Source organism: Neoarius graeffei, chromosome 1 (genome assembly GCF_027579695.1).
Source record: "Neoarius graeffei isolate fNeoGra1 chromosome 1, fNeoGra1.pri, whole genome shotgun sequence".
NCBI lineage: Eukaryota > Metazoa > Chordata > Actinopteri > Siluriformes > Ariidae > Neoarius > Neoarius graeffei.
In genome coordinates, this window is record NC_083569.1 from 95,453,703 (window position 1) to 95,479,055 (window position 25,353).

At 43.4% G+C, this 25,353-nt stretch overlaps 1 protein-coding gene across 1 annotated transcript in view; it reads left to right on the forward strand.

Moving 5' to 3' along the window:
• The window catches only part of LOC132885528 (obscurin-like), a 607,458-nt gene that overhangs the window by 107,498 nt on the left and 474,607 nt on the right, over positions 1–25,353 (forward strand). The window contains exons 11-12 of the mRNA XM_060920272.1: positions 10,457–10,723; positions 11,670–11,939. Coding sequence (XP_060776255.1) covers positions 10,457–10,723; positions 11,670–11,939 — 537 coding nt within the window. The remainder of the gene's footprint in view (positions 1–10,456; positions 10,724–11,669; positions 11,940–25,353) is intronic.

Sequence of the window (25,353 nt, forward strand, 5' to 3'; positions counted from 1 at the left end):
ACAGCAGCCTGGCTCAACGAGATGTTGAAGATGTCTGTAAAGACATCTGTGAGCTCCTCGGCACAGTCTCTCAGGACACGACCAGGAATGTTATCAGGACCCGGGGCTTTCCGTGCATTTGTCATCCTGAGCGCTCTCCTCATGCTGTCTGGGGACAGCGTCAACACCTGGTCACCAGGAGGTGGTGGGGTCTTCTTTGCCATGGTGCTGTTGTCTGCCTCAAAGCGAGCGAAGAAGTCATTCAACTGATTCAGCAGAGACGTGGAGTTGTCACAGGTCTGCAGCGAGGGCTTGTAGTCTGTGATGGTCTGAATCCCCCACCACAGGTTTCTGGTGTCTCTGCTGCCATTGAAATACAGTAGTCAGCAATGTTCCTGGAATACTGCCTCTTGGCCACCCTGATGCCTCATGACAGGTTGGCCCTAGCTGTCTTCAGACCCACCTTGTCCCCAGCTCTGAAGGCGGCATTCCGAGCCTACAGGAGCCTGTGGACTTCCCCTGTCAGCCATGGTTTCTGATTGGCCCGAATGGAGATGGTTCTGGTGACTGTAACATCATCCATGCACTTCCTCATGTAGGCAGTGACAGTCTCTGTGTACTCCTTGGAGATCTGTGGAGTTGTTGTAGGTGGCCGCCTGTCTGAACATATTCCAGTCATTTGTGGAAAAACAGTCCTGGAGTGCCTGTGATGACCCCTCTGGCCACACACATATCTGCTTTATAGCTGGTTTGGTGACTTTAACCAGCAGCCTGTATGCTGGCATTAGCATAACAGTGGAGTGATCTGAGGCCCCAAGGGGGGGAGGGGGGATAGGGCTTTGTAGGTGCCTTTATGCATGGTGTAAACATTGTCCAGAGTATTATTTCCACATGTGGGAAAGTTGATATGTTCATAGAGTTTTGGAAACACGCTCCTGGGGTTTGCATGGTTGAAATCCCCAGCCAGGATGAGAAAAGCATCTGGGTGGGCTGTCTGCTGCTCACTGATGTGCTGATAGAGTTCATTCAGTGCTTCACTCCTGTTGTTATTGGAGCCGGGAGGGATGTATATTGCTACCAGAAATATGGCTGTAAATTCCCTCGGCAGATAGAATGGCTGGGACTTAATAATTTTAAACTCCACCAGTGGTGAGCAGTGTTTGCAGAGAACAGATACACATGGTTTTAAAACACGAAAACACCGTTCTGTCGGGATGGAGGGGAGCTGCTGCGTGTGTACGCGCCCCCATCTTGGAAATACCAAGAGATAGATAGATAGATAGATAGATAGATAGATAGATAGATAGATAGATATCTATCTATCAGCTGGATAGTACAGTGGTAATGCTCACTGACTACGTCCCGGTCGGGGCAAAACATCATCCAGTAAGGGTCCTTAGGCAAGACCCCTCATGATATATCAGCCTACCTCAGGAATGAGTGAAGACATAACTGATAGAGTCATACCGGCTCAGACATCGCCCGGGTCAACAAGGTCTGCGTCAGTTGCTAGGGAACCAGGGCAAACTGATGAGAAATGGGCTACTGGAACAAGACATCGATGGAGAGAGGGGATACATGCAGCGAATGTGGGACCATTGGATACTTCGAAACCCACAATCAAGGCTAACAAAGAAACAGCTATTAGCCCAGTGTTCCAACATCCATAATCGAAATCTACTATCATAACTAGAGATTAATGAAATACAACAACGATGCTATGGCAAGGGGGAGCCAGGAAGACAGGTCAGCGGGGAGATGTCATCATCATCCCCACAACCAGAGATTGGGTACCAGGCCCCAACAGCTAACGGCCTCAACACAAGAGCTGCTGACCTGAGAAGGAAGATCGTGACCCAACTGGAAACCTGGAGCCCCCGACGAATACCAAAGCTGAGTTGCCAAGTACCTTCAGAAGATCTACTAGTAGATGTGAATGCTGCTCTGAAGACAATCTCCACAAGAACCATCACTGAGACCAACAAGCTGATACGCAGTACAGCAACAGTAATCATGGAGATGCTTGGACACAAGGTGGGCTCGGGACATAAACAGTATCCACCATGGAAGAGACGATTAGAGGCCAAGATAAAGGCAGCACGGAGAGAAGTTAGCCAGCTAGCTGAATTACAGAAAGGGAACATGGTGAATAAAGGGGCACCCAGGAAGTACAACTCACTCTCCATACCAGAGGCACTCGAAACTGCCAAACAGCGACTAACAGCTCTGGCCCCCTGGTTGAAGAGATACACCAAGGAGGGAGAGGTCAGGAGAATAAACAAGCTGTTCTCCACTGAACCAGCCAAGGTGTACTCTCAGTGGCAGGGGAACAACAACCGGTCAGACCCACCAAGAGCTGAGGTGGAAAAATACTGGAAAGACATATGGGAAAGAAAGGCATCACACAACACCGATGCCCAATGGTTAGTGGACCTAAGAGCTGACCACAGCAACCTCCCAGAACAAGAACCAGTAACCATCTCAATGGCAGACGTCCAAGAAAGAGTGTCAAAGATGAAGAGCTGGACAGCACCAGGCCCCGATATGATCCATACGTACTGGCTGAAGAAGCTAACTGCACTCCATGAACGCCTAGCAGCACAGATGAACCAGCTGCTGAGGGATGAGACCCACCCAGAATGGCTAACCCAAGGCAGGACAGTCCTAATCATGAAGGACCCCCAGAAGGGACCCATCCCATCCAACTACCGGCCAATTACCTGTCTCTGCACAACATAGAAGGCCCTGTCAGGCATCATTGCGGCAAAAATGAGTAAGCATGTGGCTCAATACATGAGCGAGGCACAGAAAGGGATTGGGAGTAACACCAGAGGAGCCAAGCACCAGCTACTGGTCGATAGAACAGTCGCCCGAGACTGTAAGAAGAGACAGACCAACCTGTGCACTGCCTGGATTGACTACAAGAAAGCCTACGACTCAATGCCACACACATGGATACTGGAATGTCTGGAACTGTATAAGATCAACAGGAACCTAAGGAACCTTCATCCAGAACTCAATGGAAATGTGGAAGACAACCCTAGAGGCCAACTCAAAACCCATTGCCCAAGTCAACATCAAGTGCGGCATATACCAAGGAGATGCGCTATCACCACTGCTGTTCTGCATAGACCACTGCTGTTCTGCATAGGCCTGAACCCCCTCAGTCGGATCATCACGAAGAGCAGCTACAGGTACCAATTCCGTAGTGGGGCAACAATCAGCCACCTGCTCTACATGGATGACATCAAGCTGTATGCCAGGAACGAGCAAGAAATAGACTCGCTGATCCACACCACCCAGATCTACAGCAATGACATAGGGATGTCATTCGGATTGGACAAGTGTGGCCGGATGGTCTCAAAGAGAGGCAAGATGATCTGGACTGAGGGGATTGACCTACCAGAGGGCAACATAGGTGATATCCAAGACAGCTACAAGTACCTTGGCATCCCACAGGCTAATGGAAACCATGAAGAGGCCACAAGGAAGTCAACCACAGCCAAATACCTCCAGAGAGTAAGGCAGGTCCTGAAAAGTCAGCTGAATGGTAAGAACAAGGTCCGAGTCATCAACATGTATGCACTACCAGTCATCAGATACCCCGCTGGTATCATAAACTGGCCAAAGGAGGAGATAGAAGCCACAGATATCAAGACTAGAAAGCTCCTCACCATGCATGGAGGGTTCCACCCCAAGTCCAGCACCCAGAGACTATACACTAAGCAGAAAGAGGGAGGCCGAGGGCTGGTGAGCGTCAAGACCACGGTCCAGGATGAAACATCGAAAATCCGAGAATACATCAGAAAGATGGCCCCAAAGGATGAACTGCTAAGTGAATGTCTCAGGCAGCAGAACCCTGATGAGAGTGCAGAGGAGGAGGAGGAACAGACAACCTGGAGGGACAAACCCCTACATGGCATGTACCACCGTCAGATAGAGGAAGTGGCTGATATCAAGAAATCCTACCAGTGGCTGGATAATGCAGGACTGACAGACAGCACAGAGGCACTAATCATGGCAGCACAAGAACAGGCCATAAGCACAAGAGCCATAGAGGCCAGGATCTACCAGAGTAGATCAGACCCAAGATGCAGACTGTGCAAAGAAGCGCCTGAAACAGTCAAGCACATAGTAGCAGGGTGTAAGATGCTAGCTGGATCAGCGTACATGGAGAGGCACAACCAAGTGGCTGGGATAGTATACAGGAACATCTGCAACCAGTATGGAATAGAAGTACCCAAGTCCCAATGGGCCATACCACAGAAGGTGGCTGAGAACAACAGGGCCAAGGTTCTGTGGGACTTCAGCTTCCAGACTGACAAACAGATCCTGGCTAACCAACCGGACATAGTGGTGGTGGACAAAGAGCAGAAGAGGGTGGTGGTGATAGATGTGGCGATCCCAGCTGACGCCAACATCAGGAAGAAGGAACATGAGAAACTTGAGAAGTATCAAGGGTTGAAAGAGCAGCTGGAACGGATGTGGAAGGTCAAGGGTTGCGTGGTCCCCGTGGTAGTGGGGGCACTTGGGGCAGTAACCCCCAAACAGGGAGAGTGGCTCCAGCAAATCCCAGGAACAACATCTGAAGCCTCAGTCCAGAAGAGCGCAGTACTAGGAACATCGAAGATACTGCGCAGAACCCTCAAACTCCCAGGCCTCTGGTAGAGGACCTGAGCTTGAGGATACCACCCCCCCGCCGGGGGTGAGAAGGGGAGATATATATATATATATATATATATATATATATATATATATATATATATATATATAATATAATATATATATATATATATAATTTTTTTTTTTTTTTTGTATATATATATATATATATATATATATATATATATATATATATATATATATAAATTTTTTTTAAATATGTAGAAGGAAGCTGCTAATGGGCAATTCCATGTAAATGTCAACCTCACCATGCAAAAATAAAGCACCATGTAATACATCAAAACCACTCCCAGAGATATCACCTAGGCCTGTATTTTACAGATGTGAATAAGTTGAACCAATTTGTAACCAACCTAATATGTCACTGTCAGTCTTTCTTTCTTATAATGTAAAACCCAAGCTAAAATCAACTTTGATCATGTACAATTCTATATTATTGCCACAAGCCACAGAAATGTATGCTAAAATCCACAAAACAGCAAAACAATAGCCATCCTAAATATTATTTAAGAACTTGGATAGTTTTAGCTGATAGAGAGTTTTTCAAAGGGTTATGGTGGTTAAATTGCTGATTTTCTAAACATATGCCATGTCTATTTCAGACGCGTCACATCCATAACGGAATTTCGTCACATCCATAACGCTGACTTTTCCTTCCGAAACGCTGCATGAAATACAAAATATTTTAAACAAAGATTTTTTAATATTCACCTTGGACCCCTCTATCAAATGGATATCTCCATTTCGACATTAAGTTTACAATTTCACAGAGTTTGATAAAAATGTACAGTCACCCAAGAAAAGTGATACTTTTTCTGTCACATCCATAACGCATCTTTTATTGGCATTTTCTGGCATGCCCTAGATGTACTATGGGAATTGTTCTTGTTCTATCACTTCTCCAGTATGGTACAGCCTTAAAATATGCAACACCTTTTTAAATACTGGGAGACAATAAAACATGCACTGGGTCATTTGTTGCCATTTTGAGTTCAAGTGTCACGTCCATAACGCTGGAATTGCTCTTATGTGATTGAATTATTATATTTTAAGAAGTAACAGTGTTTTATTTTGTCATACTATTCATGTTAGTGTAGTTAATTAGTGTCGATAGCCGTCTGTTTTAATTCTGGTTTCATCCTCATCACGTTGGCAGTCATTGTTAGTGGCTCATTCCTAGAATAAGGTGATTATTCAATTTCATCATTTTTGGACATCAGCCGTTCTTCTCTAGTAGAGTGCTGATGAACTGGTGCTGGAGACGTTTCTGTGGAGTTGAAAAGTTTGTTCTCTTATGTCTGCTGGCCTTTATGTCCACTTATGTCCGACATCCATGGATGTGGGGTTTTTTTTGTAAGCAATGGGTATTACTGTCAATCAGATTCCTTGTACATACAAGCACTAAGTCTTCCATCATCTGAGGCATTTCTTTATTTCTTATGGCTAAGTGCAGACAGATCGATCTGTCCTCTGATGATACAGTAGCATTTCTTTTGTCATTAACTGCATGGTTTGTTTTATTTCTCTTAATGTGTTGGTCTGTGTTGGCTCACTGTTTCTTTTTTATTGTCTTTTATTATTGCAAAAATAGAAACTGACTGATTTTCAGAAAATGTTCTCAGTGGTATTCTTTGTCCCTGACATGGTGAGGATGTGCATTGATAAAGATTAGAGGTGCATTTTTAGAGACTTTGACCCACACTTTGAGCCCAATGCAACATTTTACAGACTGTGAGAACTGATACCATCCTGTGGAATGTAGGGAATTACAGCTTAATGTGTAAATCACTGCTTACACACAATACTACATATTAAATTATTCAGCTCCAACATATCTTCATGTCGGCTATTTGTTCCTGAGAAGCCCACAGCATTTTTAATGAGTGAGTGTTAGCCAGCCAGCCGGCCGGCCGCTTACATTCCCCTTGTTTAGTGTAGCGCCCCCCTAGCTGACCTGGCTATTTGTTGGAGTGCGCTCCCCGAATCCATGTATGGCGAGAGATCTCTCTCTCTCTCTCTCTCTCTCTCTCTCTATGTAGTTAACTAATGCTCTAATTTATGTAATCAGAAATGTCTTTGAATGTTGCTATTTAAACTACTTAATGATGCTAATCATGACACTAGGCTACGGTTTTACACATTTAACATAAAGATATCAAACTGATGAATTAACTATGAAATCCTGTCTCTTAATGTATTGTCTTACTTTGTAAATACCTCGACATGAAATACATCTCAAATGACCTGTTTACCCTTTAAACAATATGACATGACACTTTTTTACCCTTTAACCTCTAAACTCAGGGTTCAATGTTACCTCTGTATGAATTCCCTACATGAAATATGCACACATGCACAAACATTAAGTTCAACGGTTTACTTAAAAGTAGAAAAAATATATATATATAACATACAAACATAAAATATTCTCTTTTAGTTCCAGTACAGTTAGAGTCCAAATAATTCAACTCAGTTTCAATTGTAATCCAAACTCAAATATTCACAACTCAAATCTTCAATCAAAACCTTATAGGCTACACCTTATTCTAATGCCGGCAGTTTATATCATAAACTGAAATACTATCAAATGAAACAAAAATGAAATGGGTACCCAACCAAAGCACGGTGAAAGTCAAAAGATGCAGGCCTGTAGACTAGTGTGGCTTGGGAGCGGAGAGACCTAAAACAACATGGCCACTTCACGCCGTGGCGCATGAAATAAAACTCACTGCTTCAGCTGTTGTCGGCGTCGGGCTCTCGGTAGCCTCGCAGTGCTGGCGGTGCTGAAGGAGCACCGACGATGTCACAGCCGAAGATATGCCTCCGAGGATCGGAGTATGATGATCTGTCACTGAAGTAGTATAGCCGGGCAGGCTACTCACTTGCACAGTTCACTTAACTCCAACAAGCGAAGTCTGGTTGACTATCACTCACGGTATCCTCGCGGGAAACTTTTGGTCAAAGTCTTCCACTAAACTCGCGTGTAACATTACTATGCATAGGCAGAATGTCCGTTTGTCATTAAACATTTACCATATACATACATCAAATTAGCGTTTTGCCAACTTTGCAGTTCACATGCGTCACAGCCTAACTCTTAGTCATCTCCGTTTTTTTTCTGCATGCTCTTTTTCCTCTCACACTTCCTGCTTCCCCTCGACCTCCAACCCCCACTCTGATTGGCTAACGTAACAGGTAAGTACATTTTTTACAAACTTAATTCTTTTTACATGTACACAGTTTTAACACATTAACATTCACCTTTCAAAAGTAAATAAATAAAATAAAATGAAATAAAAGAGTACATTGCAAATCTATAACCCCCAGAAAGATAATGTATGTTACCCAACATCCATTTCACTTAACATAACACTTCCCATTTAACCCCGTCCTGGCCAATGGGTTTTAACTCTTTCTTAACCTTAATACTATTTATTACCATTAACCTTTTAACTTTTTGAGCTATTTATTTCACTATGAACTTATTTATTCATATCAGCTTTTAACTTCTTAGTAATAAATTCCAACAGGGTTACATTAGGAACTAGGAATCTGTTATATTACTGCTGTAAAGTAATTTCACACTTTTATACTAGTGCATCTCAAAAAATTAGAATATTGTGAAAAAGTTCAATATTTTCCATCAGTTATTTAAGAAAGTGAAAATGTTATATATTATAAACTCATTACACATAAACTAAAATGTTTCAAGCATTTTTCTATTTTAATTTTAATCAGTATGGCATACAGTACAAAAACATAAACATCTCAAAATATTAGAATATTTCATTTCGAGTTTGAGTAAAACAGTATGAACACAGTGTATCTCTCGGTCTAGTTCAGTACACACAACCAAAATCATGGGGAAGACTGCTGACTTGACTGTTGTCCAGAAGATGATCACTGATGCCCTCCACAAGGAGGGTAAGCCACAAAAGGTCATTGCTGAAAAGGGTGGCTGGAAAAGGTGCACAAGCAACAGGGATGGCCGCAGTCTTGAGAGGATTGTCAAGAAAAGTTGATTCAAAAACTTGGGAGAGCTTCACAAGGAGTGGACTGAGGCTGGTATCAGTGTATCAAGACCCATCACGAACAGACATCTTCAAGAAAGGGGATACAACTTTCGCATTCCTAATATCAAGCTACTCCTGAGCCAGAGACAATGTCAGAAGTGTCTTATCTGGGCTAAGGAGAGAAAGAAATGGACTGTTGCTCAGTGGTCCAAAGTCCTCTTTTCAGATGAAAGGACATTTTTGCATTTAATTTGGAAATCACAGTTCTAGAGTCTGGAGGAAGAGTGGAGAGGCACAGAATCCAAGGTATTTGAAGCCCAGTGTGAAGTTTCCACAGTCTGTGATGATTTGGGGTGCCATGTCATCTGCTGGTGTTGGTCCACTGTATTTTATCAAGTCCAAAGTCAACACAGCCATCTACCAGGAGATTTCAGAGCACTTCATGCTTCCACTTGCTGACGAGCTTTTTGGAGATGCTGATTTCCTTTTCCAGCAGGACTGAGCACCTACCCACAGTGCCAAAACTACTACCTAATGGTTTGCTGACCATGATATTACTATGTTTGATTGGCCAGCCAACTTGCCTGACCTGAACCCCATAGAGAATCTATGGGGTATTGTCAAGAGGAAGATGAGAAACGCCCGACCCAAAAATACAGATACGCTGAAGGCCACTATCAAAGCAACCTGGGCTTCAATAACACCTCAGCAGTGCCACAGACTGATCACCTCCATGCCACACTGCATTGATACAGTAATTCATGGTAAAGGAGCCCCAACCAAGTATTGAGTGTATAAATGAATATACTTTTCAGAAGTTGGACATTTCTGTATTGTAAATCCTTTTTTTGATTGATCTTAGGGAATATTCTAATAATTTGAGATACTGGATATCTGATTTTCATGAGCTATAAGCCATAATCATCAAAATTAAAACAAAAAAGGCTTTAAATATTTCACTTTACATGTAATGAATATAGAATATATGAAAGTTTGCCTTTTTGAAATAATTATGAAAAAAAAGGAACTTTTTCATGGTATTCTAATTTTTTGAGATGCACTAGTATATGAGAAATAATGAGGGATTGATGGACTTTGTGTGAATAAGGTAGAGTGGGAGATAAAGATTTCTGTTGTGTCCATCTAATTTTAGTGGTGTGTGTGTCTTTCTGTCTGTGTCAGGCAGCAACACTACTCACTTTTATTGACATTTGGGAAAAATACAAGTGTTCAAAAGAAAAAAAGACATAACATTTCCAATATGTCTTCTGATAAAGACTGTATGTGTTGTGTTGCATTTTGTGTTCCACTTTTTCAAAATCATTTTTAGTCGATACACTCATAAAAATAAAATGGTATTGAGAAGAGAAAGAGACTGAAGATCTGCATAATCACACAGCAGTTATTGTTTGACCTTCACTCTGATCACAATGAACATTTAAATTTAATATCACTATTTTTGCCCTATGATGACCTGGTGACTTGTCCAGGGTGTACCCCGCCTTTCGCCTGTAGTCAGCTGGGATAGGTTCCAGCTCGCCTGCGACCCTGTAGAACAGGATAAAGCGGTTAGAGATAATGAGATGAGAAGAGATGAGATCACTATTTTCATCCTCAACATCTGTCAAGTTTAAAATTCCAAAACAATAGAAAAGTCATCATAAGGAAGTTGTTTATCTACAGGACGCATCATCACAGAGACAGTAATACTGTGTTTCACTGTAGAAGTGATTAGTGCGGTAAAGGCTTCACACCCTGAGCTTGTGTTTCATTTCTAACAGAAAAACTGAAACCTGAACTTACATCAGACCTTACAGGAGCTGCACTGACAGGAAACTCAGTGACTCTGTACTGTACACTGAAGCTGCAGTCTGCTGGATGGAAGATTTACTGGATCACACCCACACAGAGCTCTGAGACTGAATCACACGACTACACCATCAGATCAGTTCAAGTCTCTGATGGAGGTCGGTACAAGTGCAGAGCTGGAAGAGGAAACCCAGTCCGCTACACACACTACAGTGAAGCACTCTGGGTAAATGTTATTGGTGAGTAAGAAGCTTTCTGTTAAATGATTCTGTACAACACGGAACATATAAACACCATGTGAACAGTGTCACAATATAGCAATATTTAGACAACGGCATACAGAGAACTCTTTTAACTAACTGATGTTATGAAAGTTATTAAAGAGAGACAGTGTGATCACGGCTGAGCAGCGCTGGTGTGAGGTGAACTGGTGACACAACACTAGTTTAGATTTGGTAGAAAATGTCACCAACAAAACCTGTAAAACCCTTTTAACAAGCAGCTCAGAGGCTGTAAAAGGGGCTTCATAAAGTTACTGCTTCAGAAACATCAACATGCTCGAGTCAAGACCTGCCTGAGTGTGAATGAGTGAAGAGGACGAGGGTCGAACTTTTATACTGAACCCCTGAGTGTAAGAGGCTGTAGAATCTGAAAGAATGAGACAGATGAGAGAGTGAGTGTGTATCAGGGGTTATGACGTGATAACAGGTGTGTGTGTGTGTGTGTACAGGTGTGTGGTGATGAGTAAGGGTGTGTATTACAGAGCTATTGTTTTCTTTTATATTAAATATACCTGTTAACAGGGTAAACAAATGATACTGTCAGTTATTTCTAGCATTATTGTGAATCTTTTCCCTTTAGTTTCTTGTTCCCTTGCTGACACTCAGTGTTCCTAATGATGAATAATCAGGAAAACAGGAGAGCAAACACACTGTCATTCAGACATCAATCAATAGTGAAAAAGATCTACATTTTCAGTACATTCATCTGATTAATTTCGAATTGTGATCTACATTTAATTCATTAGTAGAGATTGTTAAAATGACTCAGTCCACCTCTGACAGAGTTTAATCATTTACATGTGAGCAGATTTACTGTATTCAGTTTAAAATGTTACTCTTCATTTAAATAATGGTGTTGGGAATTAATTAATGCATAAAAACAGTGGTATTTATTTTTCCACAGAGAGTCCTAAACCTGTGGTGATTATAAAGCCTGATAAGGAGGTGTTCAGAGGAGAGAGAGTGACTTTCAGATGCGAGATACCGAGAGGAAGAGACACTGAGTGGACATACAGCTGGAAGAGAAATGATTACACACGCTCATACCGAACAACACAGGAGTTTAGTCTTGATTCAGTAGGAAATGATGTCAGCAGTAAATACACCTGCAGTGGGAGGAGAAGTGACTCTCAGAGCACAGAGACCAGTGATGCTGTTACACTGACTGTATCAGGTGTGTTTTATCTCACATATTTCATTAACATTTTATACTGTTTACATGCATTTTTCACACGTGACAGAGGACTCTATCACAGACTCTTAATTATGAAACATTAATACTATATATACAGTGCTCAGCGTAAATGAGTACACCCCCTTTGAAAAGTAACATTTTAAACAATATCTCAATGAACACAAACAATTTCCAAAATGTTGAAAAGACAAAGTTTAATATAACATCTGTTTAACTTATAATGGGAAAGTAAGGTTAATAATATAAACTTAGATTACACATTTTTCAGTTTTACTCAAATTAGGGTCGTGCAAAAATGAGTACACCCCACAACAAAAACTACTGCATCTAATACTTTTTATGGCCTCCATGATTTTTAATGACAGCACCAAGTCTTCTAGGCATGGAATGAACAAGTTGGCGACATTTTGCAACATCAATCTTTTTCCATTCTTCAACAATGACCTCTTTTATGGCCCTTTTCCACTACCCTTTTTCAGCTCACTTCAGCTCGCTTCAGCTCACTTCAGCCTGACACGGCTCGCGTTTCGACTATCTCAGAACAGCACGACTCAGCTCGCTTCAGCCCTGCTTAGCACCCAAAACTCGCACGGTTTTGGAGTGGGGCTGAAGCGAGCCAAACCGAGCTGAGTGAGGCTGGGGGCGTGAGCAGACACTCCCCTGTGCACTGATTGGTGGGGAGGAGTGTCCTCACATGCCCACACACGCCCCGCGAGCACGCTGGTATCTGTAAACACCGCAAACCCGGAAGAAGAAGAATTACGAATTATGAGAATTATGAAGGCTTATGTGCCTCGCCTCATCTATACGCTCTTGCCAGTATCTGTTGGCGTTGTCTGTGACAACAAGCCACAGCACCAAGACCAGCAACACTAATGACTCCATGTTTATTGTTTACTATCCGGGTCATGAGACTACCACTTAAAAGATCACTGATGTCACTGTTTGCACCGCTTAACGACATCGCGTGATGTCCACCCACTTTCGCTAACTCCACCCAATGTGTCCACCCACTTCCAGCCAGCACGGTTCAGCGCGGTTGTAGTCGAAATGCAACTTCAATAGCCCCGATCAGCTCGACTTAGCCCGACTCAGCACGGCACGGCTCAGCCGCGTTTGTAGTGGAAAAGTGGCATTAGTGACTGGATGCTGGATGGAGAGCGATGCTCAACTTTTCTCTTCAGAATTCCCCAAAGAAAATAATGTCTTTACACCACAAAGGTGAAGGCTACAAGAAGATCAGCAAAGTTTTACTTATCAGTCAGAATACTGTAGCAAAAGTGGTACAAGAATTTCAGAAAGCAGAGAGAGGACAAGACTAATTCTTATTTTGTAAAGATAAAAGCAGCTCTGATCTGCTGATAATTTCATATCAACAGAAAAACCCAAACCAACTGTGAGTGTGAATCCCCAGGCCTGTCTGGTTTTCATCAAATCTTCTGCACCTGATAATTGGGTTGATCACACTGTCATCATTCTACTGGTTTAGAAAAAAAAAACTATTGGATTATTAATTGTTCACAAAAAAGTGCTCATAGATTTGTTTTGGAAAAGATCCCTATCATGGCTTCACTGGATACAAAGTCATGTTATTGACACCTGAAAAGGATTTATTTTTTTATATATGAACACAAATGTGCAGATTTAACAAAACAAGTGAAAAATATAAAGTGTATTCTGTATAGAACTGCTTTAAACATGTACACGTAATGTGGGTTTGCCGATTTCTCTGATAAACATACAGTCCATCAGATCCTTTATTAAAGAAAACAAGTTTCGCTCATGTTTACAAGTTACATAAACTAAAGGCACAGTAACTTATTGTAATAAAACTTCACTTCACATAAAACTTCAGCCACAGTCAGGAAGTTAGAGATGCAGGAATGAAGTGTTTAGGTGTTTGAATTGTAAACGTATTCTGCAGGTAAACTGAAGTGATGGAGCTCTTTTTGAGATTATAGAACATATTCTTACAAATATTAAACATGTGAAACAACGGTGAGAGATTGCCTTCATTATTTATGATTTGAAATTTGGAAAAAAATATTCTACTTCTGTTTTATTTTGAATAATATCCACTAAAAGAGTAATGTGTATGAAAACAATGTGTCATTATTGCACAGCATCTGGGTTTGCGTTCATCAAGAAGAAAGACGTCATTGTAGTGGACATCTATTATGGACATAATTCACCATACCATGTCTTGCTTGCTACGTTGGTATTTTACTCTGTTCTGATGCCTTGCTTGCCTTGCTCAGCTAAGTTGGCATTTTACTCTGATCTGATGTGCGTTCCACACGACATGTTTAATGTGTTACCTTGTTAGAGTATTAGCGACGCGGCCCCTTTAAGGATGCCGACTCGGTTTGTTTATCTGATGGGCAGTGCCATCTTGTTGGTTCTTCCTTGAGTGTTTCAATAAACGACACGCTGTTGCGTTGTCAAAGTGAGAAATTAACTCTTCTTTTCTAATATCGCAATTTCCACACTGGTGACCCCGACGTTTGTCTGCTGGACGCATTCCAGAGACACACCGAACGACTATGGTGCCAAATGCTGTAACTTTGAAGCTCCCGGAGTTCTGGGAGTCGTCGGCTTCTGCGTGGTTCATGCAGACTGAGGCACAGTTCGCGCTGCGTGAAATAACCGCAGACACCACCAAGTACTACTATGTAGTGTTGGCCCTCGGCAGCTCGACAGCGACAAGAGTGGTCAGTCTCCTGAGAAACCCCCTGCTGTGGATAAGTATACTACACTCAAGGCTCACCTGTTAAAGACTTTTGAACTTTCTGATGCTGAGAGGGCTAGCTGGCTATTTTCTCTGCAAGGCTTGGGCAATAGCAAACCCTCTGAACTTATGGACAGAATGTTGGATCTGCTTGCACAGGCCTGGGTTCCTCTTCGTCCAGCTTTTCTTGCGTCAACTCCCTCCTCAGGTACGGGCTGCTTTAGCCAACACTTCCATCACTGACTGCCACGCACTGGCAGAGGAGGCTGACAAGTTTTTTCTGGCTGTTCAACACCCCTGCATGACTGCTGCTGTGCTCAGCCCTGCTTATGCCGTTGCAACCGACCCTTCCCATGCCTGTCATGCCGCCGTCCCATACCCTGGTGACCCAGTGCTCACTGCAGCAGCTACAGTTTCGCACCGGCCACGTTCTGACTCCAGCCTGTGTTTTTACCATGCGAAATTTGGCTCCAGGGCCAAGCAATGCCAACCACCTTGCAGTTTCAGGGGGGTGGGAAACACCAAGGCCGGCACTCAGTAGTGGCCTTGAGCATCGGCTGCACTGGCAGGCTGCTGTTCATCCAGGACACCATCTATGGGTGCCATTTCCTGTGTGACACTGGCGCGCAGAGGAGCATTCTACCTGCATCGACGTTGGACATCCTGGCAAATGGATTTGGCCCCCCCGGAGGCTGCTAATGGCAGCCCCATACGCACTTACGGCACGCATCACGTGGAGTTGTGTGTTTCAGCGGTCAGCGGTTTAACTGGGACTTTATCACGGCCAAAGTAGCTGTCCCCTTCCTGGGTGCAGATTTTCTATGCGCTTACGGGCTGCTGGTGGATGTCAAAAACTGTCGCTTGATTGATGCCACCACGTTCTCTTCATACACCTGCAATCTCAGTGGTGTAGACTCCATCAGACTGTCTAGTGTGCTCTCACAGACTGGCGAGTTTCATCACCTGCTTGCAGAGTTTCCAGTGCTCACGCAGCCCACCTTTTCGTCATTTACTGCCAAGCATGGGGTGGAGCACCACATCGCCACCACTGGCCCACCTGTCTATGTCCAGGTGCGACAGCTAGATCCAGCTAAGATGGCCATTGCCAGGGCTGAATTTGACAGCATGGAATACCTTGGCATCATCCGCCGCTCCAACAGCCCGTGGGCTTTGCCCCTCCACATGGTTCCCAAGCTTGCCTGCGGGTGGCACCCCTGTGGTGATTACCGCAGACTTAACGACACTACAACGCCAGACCACTATCCAGTGCCTCACATCCAGGATTTTTCAACATGCCTGGCAGGCAAGGTCATTTTTTCTAAGGTGGACCTCGTCCGTGGATACCACCAGGTTCCTGTCCATCCGCTTGATGTGCCCAAAACAGCAGTGATCACCCCTTTTGGACTGTTTGAGTTCTTGAGGATGCCTTTCAGCCTTAAAAACGCCGCCCAGACCTTCCAACGCCTCATGGACTCTGTACTGCAGGGGTGTCAAACCTGATCCATAAAGGGCCATGTGGCTGCAGGTTTTCATTCCAGCCATGCAGCAGCACCCTGATTTGGCTTATTCAATCAACTGACACACCCACCCTTTAATCAAGGGTGGGTGTGGCTGCAAGTATTTGACTGTGTGAAGACAGTTCAGTTGATTGAATGAGCCAAGTCAGGTGTGCTGCTGCATGGCTGGAATGAAAACCTGCAGCCACAAGGCCCTTTATGGATCAGGTTTGACACCCCTGCTGTACTGCATGATCTGCCTTTTCTGTTTGTTTACCTGGACGACATCCTTTTGGCCAGCACTTCCAAAACCAAGCACCTGGCCCACCTGCGGATCCTTTTTGAGCGTCTCAGTCAGCACGGACTTATCATCAACCCAGCTAAGTGCCAGTTTGGTTTGACCACCATTGACTTCCTGGGTCATTGTGTCACCAAGGATGGGGCCGTGCCACTCCCGTCTAAGGTTGCCGCGATCTCGAACTTCCCATGGCCCGTCACAGTGCGGTCCCTGCAGGAGTTCCTGGGAATGGTGAACTTTTACTACCGCTTTATTCCTGGTCCTGCTGCAATCATGTGCCCCTTGCATGAAGCCTTGAAGGGGAAAGCACCAAAACACCTGGTGGATTGGTCCTCGGAGAGAGAAAAAGCTTTCACAGCTGTAAAGGCTGCTTTGGCCAAAGCAACGTTGCTGGCGCACCCATTGCCTGATGCACCTATTGCCATCACTACGGACGCTTCGGACTATGCAGTTGGCGGGGTGCACGAGCAGTGGGTGGATGGTGCCTGGCAGCCACTTGCTTTCTTTAGCTGCCAGCTACGCCCACCTGAATGTAAATACAGCACTTTTGACCGGGAGCTGCTGGCACTCCACCTAGCCATCTGACACTTCCATTCACTGCTGGAGGGGCGACAGTTTACAGCTTTTGTCAACCATAAACCCCTTACGTTTGCCATGGCTAAGGTGTCTGAGCCATGGTCTGCCCGCCAACAGCGTCAACTCTCTTTCATCTCTGAGTTCACCACAGACATACAACATGTTGCGGGCAAAACCAACCTTGTGGCTGACTGTATTTCTCGCACCACTGTGGGAGCCGTCCACCTGGGGCTTGACAACGCCCACATGGCAGCCAATCAGGCCACTGACCCCGATGTGCTGGCACTCAGGACAGCTGCCACTGGACTGCAGTTATCGGAGATTGCTTTTGGTGATGGTGGCAACATTACTGTTTTGTGACGTTTCCACTGGGCAGCCACGGCCCATCGTGCCCACAGCATGGAGACGACGAGTTTTTGATGCTGTGTACAGCCTTTCCCACCCAGGTAGGAAGCCATTTCAGAGGTTGGTGGCAGCCAAGTTCGTCTGGCATGGCCTCAAGAAGGATGTGCAGGACTGGGCAGACTCGTGCGTAGAGTATCAGCGCTCAAAAATTCACCGTCACACAAAAGCTCCCCTGGCACATTTCCCAGTGCCAGAGCGAAGGTTCGACCATGTCAACATTGATCTGGTGGGACCCCTCCCCTCCTCCCGGGGCTTCACTTACCTCCTCTCCATGGTTGATAGGACCACACGTTGGCCGGAGGCTGTCCCATTGACATCAGGGACGACTGCTGAAATGGCTCGAGCGTTCATCGGGACCTGGGTTGCCCGGTTTGGCACCCCATCTGATCTGTCTTCGGACCGGGGCTCACAGTTCACTTCTGAGCTCTGGAACGCCATTGGAAACAGCCTGGGTGTGAAACTCCACCGTACCACTGCCTATCACCCCCAGGTTAATGGACTTTGTGAGCGTTTTCATCGGGCTATGAAGGCCTCTCTTCTCACCTCAAGGATGGTGGCTGGGTTGACAGGCTCCCTTGGGTCATGCTAGGCCTGAGGACTGCCCCTAAGGAGGACCTACGGTACAGGCCTCATCAGTGGAGCTGGTGTATGGCCAGCCATTGCAGGTTCCAGGGGATTTCTTTCCAGACTCTTCTACTCCCTGGTCTTCAGCCCAGCAGCGGACGATGTTTCAGGATAAGACGAGGCTTTTTGCGTCTGTCCCGACTTCATGCCACAGCCTCCTGCAATCCTACACTCCCCCGAGTCTGCCATCAGCGGAATACGTCTTCATTCGTCATGATGCACACTGGGGCCCACTACAGCCACCTTACGACGGGCCGTTCCGTGTGCTAGAAAGCGGGGAAAAGCACTTTGTGGTGGACTTTGGCAGTAAGGCAGAATGCGTTTCGGTGGACCGCCTTAAGCCAGCTCATCTGGATGTGGACAGACCTGTGGGGCTCGCTCAGCCTCCAAAACAAGGGCGTCCTCCGATTTGGCCCCAGTCCCCGAGCGTGGCACCTAGGGTATCTTCACACCACCATCTTTCCTCCCACCTCAATGCCTCGGAGACGCCACCACACGGGGGTTCCTCAACCCATGTTCCAGTGCAGAGGAGTCATTATGGCCAGATTGTTCGCCCACCTCCTCGCTGACTTTCATTTGTTTCTGTGTTATGGCGAATTCTGGGGGTACATATGTAGTGGACATCTATTATGGACATAATTCACCATACCATGTCTTGCTTGCTACGTTGGTATTTTATTCTGTTCTGATGCCTTGCTTGCCTTGCTCAGCTAAGTTGGCATTTTACTCTGATCTGATGTGTGTTCCGCACAACATGTTTAATGTGTTACCTTGTTAGAGTATTAGCGATGCGGCCCCTTTAAGGATGCCGACTCGGTTTGTTTATCTGATGGGTAGTGCCATCTTGTTGGTTTTTCCTTGAGTGTTTCAATAAACGACACGCTGTTGCGTTGTCAAAGTGAGAAATTGACTCTTTTTTCTAATATCGCAATTTCCACATCATTCACTTAAATCATCTTATTCACTTCTTAAGTTATTTACTAATTAAACCACACAATGCTGATGAATAGAAGAATCACATCATGTGACCTGCTATTGGTCTAATCTTTGGTCAGGTTCTCTTCCAGCAAATAAATGTGAAGATGATGAATTTAATTTACTATACTACACTAATAAAGTAATACCACTGTAGAAAAAAATATATTTAGTCCTAGTTATTGTTTAACTGAGACCAGGATTATCACAGGGACAGCAGAAATGTTTTCACTCTGTAGAGGTGATTAGTACAGTAAATATTCTATTACTTCTGAACTGTATGTTTTATCTCGAGCAGAAAAAACTAAACCTGAACTCACATCAGACCTGAAAGGAGCTGCACTGACAGGAATCCCAGTGACTCTGTACTGTACACTGAAGCCACAGTCTGCTGGATGGAAGTTTTACTGGAGCACATCAACACAGAGCTCTGAGACTGAAACAGAATCGGGCCACTATGTCATCAGACCAGTTCGTTTCTCTGATGGAGGTCAGTACTGGTGCCGAGCTGGAAGGGGAAACCCAGTCTACTACACACACTACAGTGATGCACTCTGGGTAAAGGTTACTGGTGAGTATGTGACTGCACTGGACAGAACATGTTAACAGTAGAGCTGTGTAGTAACACATGGTAAGTTATACTGCCAGGCCAAAAAGGGGTGCACACAAATATTTTGTTGGACCACCTTTAACTTTAATTATGGAGCACATTACCTGTGACATTGTTTCAGCAATCATTTGCAACATCACAACATTTATTTCCATTTAGACTTTTACTAATTTTTAGCTTTGATCTTGTATTGATGATGGGGGAATTGAACCGCTCTGTAAAGTCTTCTCCAGTGCATTACATTAATGGCATTTAGCAAAGAACAACATACCCAGAGCAGGCTGGGGAGCAGTTGGGGGTTAGGTGCCTTGCTCAAGGGCACTTCAGCCATTCCTGCTGATCCAGGGAATCAAACTGGTGACCTTTTGGTCCTAAAGCTGCTTCTCTAACCATTAGGCTATGGCTTCCCAAATGTGGTTAAGCTCAGGACTCTGTGGTGACCAATTCATGTGTGAAAATGATTCCTCATGCTTCCTGAGCCACTCTCTCACAGTTTCAGCCTGATGAATCCTGCCGTTGTTGTCCTGGAATATGCCTGTGCCATCAGGGAAGAAAATATCCAATTATGATCATTTCATGCACTTCCCTTCTTACCCTGACATGCCCATTGCTCAGGAATAGAGTGAATCTGGACTCAGTAGACCACATGACCTATTTCCATTGCTCCGGAGTCCAATATTTATGCCCCCTTGCAAACTGGAGCCTTTTCTTCTGATTAGCCTCATTAACAAGTCGTGTTCTTATAGCCACACTGCTGTTTAGTCCCAATCCTGTGAGTTCTCACTGCATTGTATGTGGAAATGCTTTTACTTTCACTACTAAACATAGCCATGAGTTTTACTGTTGATTTTTTTTTTTTACTGTTTTAGTGATATTACACAAGTGTTTTATTGATCTCTGATCACAGTCAAGTTTTTTTTTTTTTCTGACCACATTTCTTCCTCAAAGTTGATGGTCCATCAAGATCCTTCCAGGTTTTAATCATGTGTTGTACAGTTCTTAACCCAATTCCAGTAATTGCAGCAGTCTCCTTAGTTGTTTTCTTTGCCTGATTCAGGCCAGTAATTTAACCCTTCTAAACCATAATAACACCTTTTCCATGACCATGACACGGTTGTTTCAGAAATGAGAAGCTACTCACTGCATCAGTTAGGGTTAAACGAATTGTTGCTATCTGAAACATATTAATCACTGCAATAATTATCCAGCTCTTAGGTATTTGCTTATTTAAATCCAAATGATGACATTTTGTGGACAGACAGTGTATACATACACAGGAACATACATATAGAGAACAAATAAATTTTCCCCAGTATCATACTCAAGTGTGAATGAGTTGAAGAGGAGGAGGTTTGAACTTTTTTCCTGAACACCGAGTGTAAAAGAAAAAAAGGCAGAATCTGAAAGATTGAGAAAGATTAGAGCGTTATTGTGAGGTGTTATGAATTGATAACATGGATGTGTGTGTATTACAAGTGAAAAATGTGTCTGAGTTTTTGTGACTTAGCTCTGATATGATGCATCACTTCAAACAGAAAGCTACTTTTCACTCAGGAAATTATTGTCATTTCTAGGATATTTTATGCTCTATGTATAAATTAATATATTATCTTCCTGACATCACACTGCAAATCTTTTTTTAATCTCTTTTAATTGTCTTAATTTTTAATCAAGTATAAATGTTAATATAATAGTGACATAAATTGTTATATTTATTATCAGGTGAATCAGCTCCAGTGTCTCTGATCATCAGTCCCAACAGAACTCAACACTTCACTGCTGACTCTCTCTCACTGAGCTGTGAGGACCAGAGTGACTCTACTGGATGGACAGTGAGACGATACACACACAATGAGACACTGTTCAATTGTTCATCATATTCAGGATCCACATGTAACATCAGCTCCCTCTCTACATCACACACTGGAGTTTACTGGTGTCAGTTTGAATCTGGAGGACACAGTGATCCTGTCAACATCACAGTGCACTGTGAGTCTTTTTATCAGTTCTCATCAGCAGTATTTACAGAGGTGTCAAAAGTATTCACATTCATTACTCAGGTAGAAGTATAGATACTAAGATTTAAAAAGACTTCTGTAGAAGTTGAAGTATCAACTCAAGCTTTTTACTCAAGTAAAAGTCCAAATGTACTGATTTCAAAACTACTTAAAGTATAAAAGTAAAAGTAACGCATGAAAAAAAAAAAGTCATTATGGACAAAGGCTTAGGCTGTGCCACAGGGGCCTATGGTGCCCTACCCCACCTCCCCCCAAAAAAATATTTTTCTAAAGGGCATAATGACTGTTATATTAAAATGTTAATGTTGAAAACTTTGACTAAAAGCAAATTTTTAAATCTCTCACAGAGCCCACCAAACGAACTCGCAACGTTGAATCATAGCCTACTGCTAGCAAGCAAAGTATGGTGGCATGTCTTGGCATGTACCTAGCCATGGCAAACATTGCAAATTTACCATTCTGCGTCACAAGTTACTACCATATTTTGTCAATAATCGACTGATGATAAACTTTCGGCTTACCTCAATATGCTTTTTCAGATTAGACGGCGAGTTTTTGAAAGCCATTAGCTCGTGGTACTTGGGTGCGCAGAGCTTGCAGCGCATTCGAAAGGAGGTTTTTTTTTTCTCTGTTCTCCCTCTCCCTCCTTTTTTTCCCTGCTTGTGCTCCCTTGTCTCGTCTGTCTATACTTTTGAGAGACTCTCTCCGCATTGCTCTTTAAACTAAAAAAAAAAAAAAAAAAATCATGGAATTGATAAACTGGTCTCCTAACGAAATTGACACAGTTTTCTCGACGAGAAGCCTGAGTTCGGGGGAACCCGCCTGTCCTGCTGGAACGTTCACGGCTGGTTACACGATGGATGCGTGGGAGCGGTGGCGGGTCATGTGCCTGGCGATTCTTTCTGTGGAGGACATTGAAGACATCTACCTATTCAGAACCATAATTACAGGACTTTTGCTGATTGGATTAGGCATTGCCCTGGTTTATCGAGGAAATCAGACAACGGTGACAGCTGTTCAAAGCCCCATAAAGCTGCCCGATATGATTGAAGCAGTGGGCAGAGCTGTCGGCACTCAGACTGTGGCTATTCAGAACTTGAACCACAACATGGATGACATCATGGAGAAGCTTTCGGCTTTGCAAAGGAAAAGTTTTTTGGAGCCCAAATTGGACAGAATGGACAGAAATGGACGAACAGAACGGACATGCAAAAAATGCGTCTGCTCGCCCCTAGACCAAACAATCCCAATCTTATCTACTTTCGGCTCCCTGAGACAGCACTGGCCTCAGCCAAGGCCGTTGCTGGGACAACATCTCCCCCTGAAGGTCACTGCTGTGAGATGCTCTCACATTCCTCACATTCCTTCCCCCACTTCCTGTGGTTGCCGCTTTCACCCCCAGTGTGACAAGCGGGTGCGTGACCAGTGCCCTCATGGCTGCAGGAGTGGATGGCTGCTTGCTTGCGCTGGGTAAGCTCTACCTCCTCCCCTCCCCCCCTTACCCCCCACCCCTGATTGCCCCCCTTCCCCCCCCTCAAGTCCCGTGTTTTCATGTTGTAAAGTGTATTTGTGTTTTTTGTGCTTATGTGCTGAGGTTTTTTTAATGTTCCCACACCGTACTCCTCGCAGGAGCATAGGGTGGGGGTTGCTTTTTTCTCCTCTCCTTTCCTCATGTTCTCTGTAATTTTCTTTTTTCCCTGTCTTCCTGTCCTGTCTACTCCCCCTCTGTTAATATGTGTATGTATGTATGTATGTATGTAAGGACAGGTTGATGGTCAATTTCACTGGTACAGTGATAATAAAGGGTTCATTCATTCATTCATTCATTCATTCATTCATCGAGTTCTTTCGACATCCAACCATTTCGAAAAATTCTTCCAGGTATGGCCAGGGATGTACCAGGGTTGGCTGGTCGTCCTGGCTACCAACCTCCTCACTGGTGCTTCATTGCGACATTAAACTCAAGTTCTCTTCAGTCTGTACCACGGACATCTTCATACAAGTGTGCCTTGCTGGCATGTGATGTGATCACTGATTCTGTGTCATTTGCAGGTGTGATGAATCGCGTACAAACCAGTAGGGTGTCGGAATTGCATATGCTTATACTTCTCATCCAACCACAGTCAAATTCACTCCATGTGGATGGCGCAAATTATCAGTGGTCATTGTTGTTTTTTGTTTTGAACTATGACAAGCTGGAATGAAAACAAGCCAAAATGAAATGAGTAACGAGGCTATTTTTAAAATGTAAGGAGTAGAAAGTACAGATAATTGCGTAAAAATGTAAGGAGTAGAAGTAAAAAGTCAACTGAAAAATAATTACTCCACTAAAGTATAGATAACCAAAATTTCTACTTAAGTAAGGTAACGAAGTATTTGTACTTCGTTACTTGACACCTCTGAGTATTTAATACGCAAACCAGACTGAACATTAAAAAATATATATTCTTAAGCATTATAAAGAAGTTAAGTTATACCTTACTTGTAAAACATAAAAGCCCATTTAGTATCTTGTGATTGACAGCATTGCAGTAAAACCTATTTTTAATATCTCAATGCTATTGAGGAACTCGTGGAAATTTTACTCAACACAGTGCCATTAGTTATTTTAAACTAACAAATTATGTTTGACTCTTTAGCTTGTGTTTTTCTTTGTTACCTTCTCTCTGAGTCACTTCATCATTGTTAACATAACTGCATAACTGTGTATTTTCAGAACCTGACAAAATGATGAAAGCTTTTACGTGTTGTACTATGGTCATAGACAGTTCTTAAGTTATTGCTGTGTTCTTTAAGATTTATGATGTTAATTGTGTTTCAGGCAGGTTAGCACGCAGGTGTAAATGATTCCAATATTAGCTCCTAGACCTTGATATTATGCTTAACTGGATTGAATATTCTTTGTCATATTCATAATATTCAGTTTATAATTTTGGTCAGTTTATTTGTGAATTCCACATGAGCTTCAAGTGGCTTAAGTACTGAAGCCACCAATAAAATAGAGGTCTAGAAAATAAAAAAAGGTAAGTGAATAATAGTATCTGTGGGTCATAATAATCCACTTATTGGAAATTCATACAGATCAACATTTTTGCTGAGCTTGATTTTCTCAAAAAAAATTCCACTTTTCCTCTTTCTGCTTATCTCGATGTACAGGAACATGTCACACAGTGTTATCTGTACCTTCTCAGATAAATAGCTTTTAAAGTAATATTACAAAAAAAAAGGTACATGGACATTTCCAGGTGAAACATACACACCAGATGTACAAAAGGGGTACCATTAAAAGATATACCAATGCAGTAATGAGGATACAAACAGTTTGGCATCTTTGTTTCTGAGACTGCAACAATAAAATTATAAAATACCCCATTTGTGTTTTCTGCCCCACGTACTGTAAACATGGCATGTTAAAGAATAAAGAACAACTCCATAAAATGCAGCAATCTCACAAAGAAATGCAATGTGTTTTCTAAGCCTTGTAAAGGACTGAATCTTCCACTAATAATGGAGAATTACACTGCGTTTTGCACATATTCTTTTTTCAGTGCCTTCTTTCTCTTTCCTACAGATGGTGACGTAATCCTGGACAGTCCTGTCCATCCTGTTACTGAGGGACGTCCTCTGACTTTACGCTGTTTGTATCGCAACACAAAGATCTCA